Genomic DNA, 12,046 nt, shown 5'->3' on the forward strand with positions numbered 1-12,046 from the left:
GATTTCAGAAAATGGAAAGATATTCCCTGCTCCTGGATAGGAAGAACCAATATCATGAAGATGGCCATACTCCCAAAATTGTTGTATAGATTTAATGCAATTCCTATGAGACTACCACCAACATACCTCCCAGACCTAGAGAAATTATTGTTAAAATTTATCTGGAATCAAAAAAGACCTAGAATAGCAAAGGCAATCCTGGCCAACAAAGACAAAGGAGGAGGCATTACAATTTCTGACTTGAAATTTTACTACAAAGCTACTGTAATAAAATCAGCATGGCAACGGCAACAAAATAGACCTGAGGATCAATGGAATATGATATATACTAGTAGATGCAGAGGCCTCTAGGAATGCACTCAGTCACCTGACAAAGGGGCCAAACACACTGGAAGAAAGATAGTTTCTTTAACAAATGGTGCTGGAAAATTTGGCTCTCTACATGCTGAAGACGAAAACTTGACCCAGGTCTATCACCATGCATTAAACTAAAGTCAAAATTGATTAAAGAACTGAACATTAAAACAGAAACACTAAATCTCCTAGAAGAAAAAGTAAGAGGATCTCTTGAAGACATAGGGGTAGGCAAAGAGTTCATAAACAGAAACAAAATCGCATGGGAAACACTTAAAAGAATTAACAACTGGGACCACCTCTTATTGAGAAGTTTTTTCACATCAAAAGAAATTATCAATAAAGTGAAAAGACAACCTACAAACTTCGAAAAAATCTTAACTAATAAGCACTCAGACAACAGTCTGTTCTCTAGAATTTATAAAGAAGTAAAGAACATTAGGGCCCCTAAATTTAAAGACCCAATCTAGAAATGGGCATCTGAGATAAACACACACTCCTCAGAGGACGAAATTAAAGAAGCAAATAAATATATGAAAAAATGCTCCACATCACTAGCCATCCGTGAAATGCAAATTAAAACAACACTGAGATACCATCTCACCACAGAAAGATTGGGTATCATAAAGAAATCAACCAACAACAAATGTTGGAGAGGCTGTGGGGAAAGGGGAACCCTTCTCCACTGTTGGTGGGAGTGTAGACTGGTGTAACCATTATGAAAATCAGTGTGGAGACTCCTTAGAAAACTAGGACTGGAAATCACATTCAAGCCTGCTATCCCCCTACTGGGAATTTTCCCAGAGGAATTGAAAGCGTCATATCATAGTGATATATGCGTACCTATGTTTATAGCAGCACAATTTGTGATAGCCAGATCTTGGAAACAACCACAATGCCCGTCACATGTGGAATGGTTGAAAAAGATGTGGTACTTTTATATAATGGAGTACTACTCAGCTATAAAGAATGATAAACTTGAAGCCTTCATATTTAAGTGGATGCCCCTTGAAGATATACTTATTAGTGAAATAAACCAGACCCACTTGTGTAAATATCGTATTGTCTCCCTAATATAAGGACTTATAATTCCGTATATGGTTAGGTTTCTAAATTTCTTTGTAAAAATACATAAATGCTTATTTCTACTTTTATATAATTATTTTTCCTTCATATTCTGTAAGGACTTAAAGTTCAACATATTGATATCTGATGGAAAATACCTGTTCCATGATATGCCAAAATGTTTGATATTTAGACAGATAGGGTAAACCAAACTGCATATATTCCAGGTTAAAAATTAGCTTCTCTTCTGGAGGGTTAACAACCTAAGTTAGCAGATCAAAATTGGAGAAAAGGAAGGGCTGCAAGGTAAGCCAACATTTTGGCCCTAGCCTTTCAAGGTCAGTGAAGACTCGGGACATAGGAGAATCTGTACTGTAACAACATGTAACTCAGTTGTGCTCCAAATTTTCTGATCAAGAAGATTATGCAGCCACAGAGGAATGTGTTCAATGATTTAAAGTGAGCCTGGGGAGAGTTACATGAAGAGAAAAAACATTTTCTCAAGCTTTCACAGAGAGCAAATTGGTCAAGCAATGGCCATGACTCATCCTCATGTCAGACACTGACAAAAAGATGTACAAAGGGTGGTACAGGGCTACAGGATAAATCCTGAGAGTACTTGGCTGACCTTATCAGATACAAAAGTTACATTTCTTGTTATATAGGTCTTACTATATGTTGGTCTTAACCATCCAGCAGAAAAGTATAAAAATGAGGTATATAGAGTAAATCCATATTAATATGATGAGCTGTAAAAGGCTCAAGTCAATAACTTCTGAGGATAACCCACTAATAGTATAGACTGCTAGACAGTGTTAGATTGTTTAGTTGAATTCAAACACCTATAGTCGGGGCCAGGGAGATGGCTCAGTGGAATAAGTGCTTCCCTGGCAAGCGCAAGGACCTGAGTTCAATCCCCAGTTCCACCAAAAACAAACAAACAAACACCTATAGTATTTAGATGCCAATAGAATATTCACCTCTGACAGGACAAAAAAAAAAAAAAAAAGGATACAAAGGAAAGATCATTTTGTATTTATATATACAAAATAGTTAGGATAAATTTACAGCTACTTTCGCTTAATTCAATGAGAAGAGGTGTACTAACAGTGTTTGGACAGAATATCCTGTCTGCTTCTTGTACTATGGATAACTACTAAGAAGATAACATTGTACAGTGTATTGATTATCAAAACTGTCCTATTAATCAGTTGTGAAACTGTCTCATTCATATTTATTCCTCAATGAAAAAAAAGAAGAGGACTCAAGATCTCTGCCCCGGAGAAGTGCACAAGCTAACAGTCATATCACATTCTTTTACTTGGAGGATGCTGAGTGAAAACACTTTGATGTATTTAGAAACCTTCAAATATAAGTTAGCTCAGAAAAATGGTTTATGAACAGGTAAACATCCAGTTTCATCATTAACCTTTCTTTCTAAGTCCCCAATAAAGTCAGAATCAACATGGAATACCTAATGTCAAGCTCACATTAAGAATACACGTAAAATACATGTGTACTCTTAAAATAGGGATACATAATGCTAAATGAACTTAATTTAGAAATGCTAATTGAAAATATGACATTTAAGTTTAACTATACCAACCTAAAAAATGAGGTCATTTTAATACAACTAAAAAATAGCAGTATGTTTCTGTTATCAAAAATTCTGAATAATCTTAAAGGCATTTGTGCAAGGTACAGTATATAAACTGTTTCATTTGTTACAGTGCTAGATGAGTGTCAGAAAAGCAAGATTTAATGTTTAATTACAGGGCACAGTGCAAGAAATACATTAAAAGATTCTTCTGCTTCTTGCAATTAAAAACATTCATCTTTCCATTTAAAATGGTAACTGTAATACATTAAACTCGGTTTCTGTGGGGAAACCCCTCAGGTAAGCGCAGGAAAGGAGAGCTCGCAATTAATCAGTTTGCCCTTGGTAAGAAGCAATGCTCCTCAGAGCCAAGGAGAAGAAGTGAATGCTTTTATCGATACCATGACCATGCGCACAGATGCCGGGGGCTAGGTGTAAGTGCGGCAGGCTGTGTAAGTACAATAATAAGAATCAAGAGAACGTACACTGACTTAAAACAGTTACCTGTCTCACCAAGTCCACATCCTGAAATGACTGGGCTGTGTCTCTTTTACCAATGAAGTGTAGTTTCAGACACTTTCCTCTAGCTTATCTTTTTAATTTGCCTTGTAAGCATAAATTCATGTGGAAATGAAAGAAACCCTTGCACTTACACATGTGAGCCTGCACACATGAACACACGCGCATGTGCGCGCACGCGAACTAGGAGAAAGCGCTGCTAAATTTCACCTCTTATGCTCATTTAGAAAGAAGCACTGACAGCTGGCCATGGTGGTACATGCCTGTAATCCAAGCACTCCAGGAGGCGGAGGTAGGAAGACCACAAGTTCAAATCTACCCCTAGCAACTTACAAACTTTATAAGGCTTTGCTTCAAAAATAAATAAATAAATACATTTTAAGAGACTGGACTGGGGATGTAGCTTAGTGCAAAGGCCCTCAATTCAATCCTCAATACTGAAAACTAAACAATACCTAAAAACAAACAAATGACCCTGACATATCACTTGAAAGTAAGTCATCTCCTCTCTGTAACTTCTACAACTTGGTTTATGGTTTTAGAAATCTAAAACACACATGGAGCAGCTAGACATGGTACATAAAGCGTGGAGTATGTACATTTAGAAAGCTGAATTAAAATAAGAGAATTAGGTCCCAGCAACAGGTCTTCTTAGTGCCTGGTATATGACAGTCACTCAATGAATGTCCTTAATGAATGAGAGGACTAAGGAAATGACAAATGCTAAAAGAGCTGGTTACTCATGTTTGCCAAATCTTCTGAATTCTATGTGTAAAACATACGACACAACTCATGGAAAACATGATTTTTTTTTTTTTTTTTTTTTTTTTTTTTTTTTTTTTTTTTTTTTTTTTTTTTTTTTTTTTGTGCAGGGTCTCACTGTGCTCCGCAGCTTAGACTTCTAGTGATCCTCCTGTTTTCTGCCTCCCTAGTGCTGGGATTACAGGCGTGTGCCACCATACCTGGACTCCATTGCCGGCTCAGCACAAATGGGGGCAGGGCTGGCACGGCATGCAGTGCCAGGGATCAAACCCCGGCCCCTGTGCTTACCTAAGCAAGCGCTTAACCTGCTAAGCTATACCGCTGGCCTTGGAAAACACGATTAATCACTTGATACAGTATATTTCTTAAATCAACATCAGTTTCTTCCAAGCCTAGTCTGGTGGCAGAGCCTGGAACTTTAAAACTTGATCTCTGCCAACACGGGGCTTCTGAGCACAAGCTTAGGTGCGCTCTCAGAGTTTCTTCTGCTTTAAAATACTAACGCTAATTTCCAAAGTAAGAACTGAAATAAACGCTGTGCTTTTTGTGAAGTCACTTAACATGCATGTACCTACTAGTTATCAAATCCTTCAAGGGTTCAAGTTACTGTTACCAAAAAGTTTTATATAGTATTTTTAATAAAGTTTTCTCAAGAATTAATTTTCTATAAATGGGAATTTCTGAGTTTATTTCAAAACATCGTTAACTGTCCTTTTAAAAAATTTATTTAATAGCACCGGGAATTGAACTCATGGCCTCTGCATCAAGCTAAATCCCCAGCCCTCCCTTTTTTTGAGTCAGAGTCTTGCTAAACTGTTCAGGCTGAGTTTGAACTCGCAATCTCTTGCCTCAGTCTGCAGAGTGCTGGTTTTCAGGTATGGTATACTATGTCCAGCCTACCCAATTTCTTAATAAGGAACCAACTTCAGTTTGCTCATATATAAAAGAACTATTATGTAGATTAGAAGAGTTAATAAAGACAAAAGGCCTAGAAAGTTCCTGGTCAGTTAGTGCTTGATAAATATTATTATCATCATACTTATCTGTTACCAAATAATTTTCTAAATCTCAAAAATAGTTCTAGATTCCTAGTAGGTAGAAAGGCAGAATAGTGTATCGTTTAAAAGCCTAGCATAGTGCCTAACATACAGCTAGCTTCTACATTAAAAAAAAGAAAGACACATCTCTTCACACCAACAGATGCCAGTAAAATTCACACTCATACTGTATACCTGTATATAAGGTATAAATGCATAATGTTATCAAATTTTCAATATTAAAAATTTTACTTACGGATTTGCTTATTCTCCTTCGGTAACTGAATTTTATTTGTTTGGCTGCTGCCTTCCAGAACAAACACAAAACTTTTAACTTCTTTATCAAACTCCTGTAGAATGAAATGAAGACAGGTAATTGAAGTACATCTTATTTAGCTTCCTCTATAAAATTGAAATTGCAAATCCAGAAGCAAAATATCCCACATTCAAATGACCTAGCAGTAGGGTCAGGCCTAGAGGACACTTGTCCCTTGAGGCCTGCTGAGAACCGGAATACAAAAGCCACACTGAGCCACTTGGTAACCCCCCAAGGTGTCAAGACGTCAGAAGCTCTCCAACCTCAGGGACTCCCAAGTCACTAATTCAGTTCCCAGGACTTAGCTGCTACTCTGCCCCTTTAACCTACATATTTCTGTCCAGCAGCACCGGGCGAACACCAACCCCTGCCACGATGAAGACACCACCAGGCCCATGTGGTATCCAGTGTGGAACTGCTCTGCTTTCAGACCAGCTCCAACAGAATTAATCACACTATTTTGCACCTGCTACAACTATGACATCCTAGGTACCATTTACTTAAATCAACATGAAATAAACGCCACAGTTAAGGTTACCTGAAAAGCTAAGGTGGGAGTGGCAGCAGGGAGAAATCCGGCAATGAAAAATATTTATACGTAAGAGGCCACTTTCCATCCAAGTGCTAATGTGGATGGTGATTATCTAAAGGCAGATTCTCAGCCTCTGAGTATAAAGATGCCTTCTTCATTTTTCACAAATTCTCCAAGTCTTCAGTGTTATACCTGGGCTTTTCGTGTATGTTAACAAATGCACTGTCACTACTGGCTGCTAAAAAGTAAGTAACAAATACACTGCTCTTAGGTCCATTACAATAGCATCTCTGTGTATCTCAGTGAACACACCTGCACCATGTGATGTTTTCATTCTAACTGTGCACAAGCTGGACATGCAATAAAACTTGAATAGCTCACTAAGCCTTCAATATGGCAGTAAGCACCTGCGCGCCCTGTCCAAACTTTAAATCCTATCTCCTACCTGGTGTTCTCCCTCACTTGCTTCATCGTGGCCTCAACAGACTTCTTTCAGTTTTTGAACTGGGGATCAAACCCTGGTCCCTGTGCTTGCCAAAGATAGTCCACTGAGCTACCTCTCCCCGGCTAGCTGACTTTTACAAGCTGAGTATGGAGACATATACACCTATAATCCCAACACTCTGGGAGTCTGAGGCAAGAGATTCCCAAGTTCCAGCTCAGCCTGGACAATTTGACATTGCAGTTAGACCCTATCTCAAAATGAAAAATTAAAATGGAGGGAGTTGTTGGAGGAAGATACTTAATGTGAAGACTCTGAGTTTAATCCCCAGTATTATGAAAAAAGAAAAAAAAAGTTAACTCATACAACTCAAACATCATTTCCTTGGGGCAGCCCTTCCTAATGTCTGCTATGTACTGCAACAGCACTATTATCTTTCATTCACAGTAACAGCTATGTAACTCTGAGCTTACCCTCTCTATGCCTTAATTTTGTGGCCTACCAATCAGATAGGTATACAGCCGCCTCTCTCACTAAGGGGTAGTGCTTCAATTACATAATATCAGAGTATATCAAAGACTGTAGTACCATGCTGGCAGATAGCGAGCACTGCATTAATAGCTGCTTTAAAAATTATCTAAGGAAGAAGGTCCCTAGCAAGCCATTCTGGGTTAAACAGGAGAAAGAAAGGATTGGGACAGATACAGGTTTTTTAACCTGGTGACAGCTAGCTGAGGCCAGCTTTTCCTGTTAGTGGGGAGCTCTCCTGGAGAGTGAGGTGGGCTTGTCCTGCAGGGAGGAGCATGGGGAATTCAGAAAGGGTTGGCTCAGCAGTCACCATGTGAGGACACGAGCGAAAGCATCCAGGGTCTTGCCTGGAAAGTGACTGAAATTAGAATTTGGTTTCTGGGTGGAAGCAAAAATAAGTGAAGAAAAAGAAAATAAATAAAACAAGGATCAATGGCCAAAAGAGCCCTATTAGACAGAAGAACAAACACAGAGGGGGCATCTGACCCAGCACACTTAAGAATCAAAGATGGGGTTCAGAGAGGGACACTTCAGGGTTTCACTCAGCAATTTCAGGAGTCTTCCAGTCTGGGCAGGAAGGTCTAGGGGAGGCCAGTGGGCATGGATACTGCAGCAGAGTGGATGGAAGAGGTCAACAAAGATGAAGAAATCAAGAAACTGAGATGCTCAGGATTTAGACAGATTTTCCTCTGCAATACTAGAGTCACCCAAAATGACAGAGGAGGACCTTGAACACAGAGAAAAGTATGAGCTAGATTCCAGTCTTAAACAACAGAAGAGTGGCACCCAGGAGAGCTGCGGGCAACACCACCACAAAAGGCTTTCAAAGCGAAAGAACAGGAAAAGCAACTGAAATCTGATCAAGCCCTTTTTTCTACAATCTCCCTTCACACTTCCTCCCATGATCTTTGTGGCCGCTGCATCAGACACTTACTTTCCAAATCACAGACGGGCTGCCAAGGATCTTCCACTGTGCTCCAGGATTTTTTCCCTGAGCACTAAAGATTTCAACAAATGCACCTCCCTAGAAAATAAAAACAAGGTATTTAAATTTAAAGTGCAATACAGCATTAAGAAGGAAACACCCCAGAAAACAAACCCAGTGGTCCAGCCATCTGTGCTTAAATAGATCTGGGAGGAAACACTATGCCTTTATCACCACTTCTTTGTTCCTTGATTATAGGTAAGCCATGAATTTCTGGATTTGGGTGACCCAGGGTTAATGGTCTAAGGAAGTTACTTGTAAAGCATGAGAAACTTTAGATCAGTTATGCCACCTAAACGTTATTAGGAGGGCTCATTACTTGACATGTACCATCAGGCTTCCAAAATATTTTGTGGACCCCAGACTAAAAGGTTGAAACTCGATTACTGAACCAAGCCAATAAATTCTTATAACTACAAACTTTCTGATAATGGTGACCAGAGCTCTAGCACTGACTCAACTATCTGACCGTGGAGATACTTAATTTCTTGATTCTCTATCTGTAAAGTGGGTTGGTAGACTACAACAGACAGTAAGCAAAAACCATGAAGCACATGGCAAGAATAGTGCCACCAAATATTATTCCAACAAAAGGGAAAACTAGTTTAATACTGGTTAATGAAAAGGCTTGGGAGGGATTCAGAGAAGACTCTTATTTTGAGCATTCTGTAATGTCTATTTATTTAATACAAATCAATTTGGAGATAAGAGAAGAAAAACAATAACTTGTACAAGAAAAAGAATGAATCATTCATAAAGACAGACTAATTACTCTCCATTGTAAACTCACAAACAACAGATGTGCTTATGTAAAACAATTACTAACTATATCATCAAATATTCATACATTTTAATTATAAAAAAGGGAAATAAGATGATCACTGAGAAAGTATTGCCCAAACAGACTCTGAAACAAAGGTGAAATGTGGTTTGAATTATAAGCAATAATGAAAGTAATTTTTTTGAAAGTGATTTTTGTAAAGAATTTCCAGCTTTTAATTTTTTTGAATATTAAGATACTTTAGCTTCTGAGTTTTAACACATAATCATGGTATTTAATTTTTCATCATTAGGCAGTATTCTGTGCAAAATATGTGGAATAGAATTACCACAGCTTTTAAGAGGTCAAACTACACAATGAATTTTAAATTTGAGACAGCTTGGTTTTAAAAAGGGAAAACCCTTTATATTCGGAGAAATAGCAAACTTTTCCTCCATACTTCTCTTTACTTTCCCATGTTTTCCAGGTTTATTTCCTGCAGTGGGCTTATGCTTTTGAACAGAATACCTTACCGACATAAAGTGGGACAAATTCTCTCCATTTGTCTTAACCTGTTTAATAATAAGTGTAGAGTATACCAAAGAAACCTGCAGCCGACTCTAAGGACCAGCAGTGCGTGGTGAAGAGGCAGAAGTAAGGAAGAGGCGAAGACCAGGCGGCAGATTACAGGCAGGGAGAAAGCTCCCAAGGGCAGGGCTGTAAAGAGAAGTGTAACCTCAAGAGGAGGTGAAGAGGCCGGGGCAGGAAGCCAGGGCCAAGGACGAGCAGAGGAGACACACATAGGGTGGGAAGCAAGCTGTGCAAGGAGACCCGCTTCAAAGCTTGCGTCTACGCTGCCTAAGGACACCCAGAAACAAGGCTGCTCCAGATCCGGGGCCCATCAGTACGAGAATCACGGGAGGGAAGTTCACTGGAGGGAAGTTGTTTAAAAGCTAGATTACCTTTCCCAAGCCTGAGGGTTCCCATGCACTACAGCTGAGGGGAAAAGATCAGGTGTTCTGCGCGTTTACCAGTAACCCCCAACGACCTTCATAACCCCCCGTGCTTGAGTGTCACTAAACCCGTTTTGAAAAAAAAAAAAAAAAAAAAAAAAGGCTGACAGCCACAGTGCCTATTTATGATCTGGGCGTCATCCACTGACGCCCTCACTCATACTCCTAATCTGCTTCTGAGATACTGGGGTGCATCAATAGCAAACAGCCCTACATAGGTGGTGGTACATCAGAGGGAGATGGAGGTGTTTTTGTTTTTGATTTTGTTTTTTTGTTAAATGGGAAGGGACCAAGAGATAGAGCGAAAAAAGTAGAAGAATCGAGATGTGTGATGTCCAGCGACCGACTCCCCAAGATCGCCATGAACTACAGTCGCCCCTACCACGTGCGCCTCGAGGCCGGCCCTGGAGACCCGAGGCCGGCTGTCTGTCTGGCAGGGCGTGAGATCTGCCTTTCCCTCGGAACCACACAGCGACCCTGAGAGTGGTCAGAGGGCGGGCGCCCTGCCCAGCCGCCCGGCTGCCCTCCTCCTTCTGCTCCGTGTGTCACGGTCGCTCGGCCCCGGCCTCTCCTCGCCCCTCGGGGTCGCACCACCGCGGGGCTCGTCCCCACCCACCTCCAGCCTCGGCCCCGCGAGGAGCGCGCAGGCGTCTGCAGAGGCCTCTGGGGTTACCTGGTACTCATTTTTGAACATTCCCGCCGGGCCCGGGACTGGGGCACAGGGTTCGGGGCTGCGCGCGCGGACCCCGACGGCCGGAGGCGGCGGGCGGGAGGCGGCGCTCGGTCGGTCGGGCTCCTCTCAGCCCCCGGCCCGCTCAGCCGCCCCGGCAGCCGCCGACCCGCACCATCGCGGGCCCCGCCGCCGGGCTGGGGAGGACGCAGCGGCCGGGGCCGGCTCCAGGCTGTCCTCGCCGCGGACTGTGCGCTGCGCGTAACCTACGTGACGGGACGCGGGGCGCCGGCACAGGCACAAACAACCGCCCTCTCGCCCGCCCGCAAGGCGGCTCACGCCCGCCCCGAGTCACCGCCCCTCAATCCACGGGGGGCGGGGCCCCCGCGTCTCGGCCGCGCTCATTGGCTCGCGGGACGCGCCTGCGCGCCGCCTACCTGGGCTTCCCGCCGACGGACGCCTGGGGCTTCACGTCTGGGGAACGTTGCCGGGCAACGCAGGGACGCCAAGGGAAGGTTTTGCGCGCCACCCAGGACCCGAGCTCTCCGCAGACAGTAACTTGGGTCAGCTGCTAAGCTGAAACTTTGCGTTTCACCAAGTGGGACTTCACATCGTGGGCTCTTCTCGAATTTTGTTACTTGGGTCTGATCTCTCCTGGTTGTAAATACTCATCACCATATGAATGGTGGCTGAAGGATACGGAATCTTGGAATAGTGAACTCTTCAGGTGGCCTTTGGTTCCCAGGTTTTCCATATAGGCTTCTTAAGCTCATAATAAAGTCTTGTGGACTCTTTCACTGTTTGAGACGGCCCTAAGAAGTGGAAATATTTACTGAAAATCTCTGTGCACTTTGGAAAGCATATATATACATATATACGTATATATATGAGGTATGAGATGAAAATAATATCTATATATACGTATATATGTATAAGTATGTATATATATATATATATATATATATATATATATATATATGTAGTGGGAGGCTTTATTTCCAGCTTTTGGGTAAGGAACTGTGGCACGGGAAGATTAATTAGCTACTGATGCAGAACTCTTGTCCGGTGCTGTACCTATGGCTGAGTTAGGTCAACGGCACAGGGTTAGTAGTAATTAGATACAAGTAACCCGTGGGTTTCTTCCTGTGGGCCAAGTGATTCACGGTGCACAAACTATGAGGCGTGGATCAGCTTCCTCTGTAGGGGATTTGAGGATTCAGACTTAAGAATTTTTCAAGGATGCGGTGCTGAATTTCAGCCATGGCTGGGTCTGGTCTCTGATACTATTCCACTTAACCTCCAAAACCTCAACTGGTTATTGTCCCTACCTTATGTCAATCACTACGGGTCAGGTATGAGATGAAAATGAATGCTATTTGATCTGCTGCTTATTGGGACTAAGAGCCTTCAAGGACAAACCTGTTTGGACGCTCTTTAGTCGATTGTAGTAGTCGACTACTATAAAT

General features: G+C 41.8%; 1 protein-coding gene across 9 annotated transcripts in view; it reads right to left on the reverse strand.

Annotated features, from left to right (window-relative positions):
- Positions 1 to 10,905, reverse strand: part of CUNH3orf67 (chromosome unknown C3orf67 homolog) — a 334,462-nt gene extending 323,557 nt beyond the window's left edge. For 8 of the 9 annotated variants that reach the window (XM_023715800.1, XM_023715798.1, XM_023715797.1 and 5 more), the window contains exons 1-3: positions 10,584 to 10,892; positions 8,087 to 8,176; positions 5,591 to 5,684 (exon numbers count right to left, since the gene is read on the reverse strand). In XM_023715800.1, coding sequence (XP_023571568.1) covers positions 5,591 to 5,684; positions 8,087 to 8,176; positions 10,584 to 10,604 — 205 coding nt within the window. In that variant the 5' untranslated portion in view covers positions 10,605 to 10,892. Of the gene's footprint in view, positions 1 to 5,590; positions 5,685 to 8,086; positions 8,177 to 10,583 lie in introns of all 9 variants that reach the window. The other variant, XM_023715803.1, reaches the window with a different exon arrangement.
- Between the last annotated feature and the right edge of the window lie 1,141 nt (positions 10,906 to 12,046).

This window comes from Octodon degus, unplaced genomic scaffold (genome assembly GCF_000260255.1).
Source record: "Octodon degus isolate 3935 unplaced genomic scaffold, OctDeg1.0 scaffold00043, whole genome shotgun sequence".
Lineage (NCBI taxonomy): Eukaryota > Metazoa > Chordata > Mammalia > Rodentia > Octodontidae > Octodon > Octodon degus.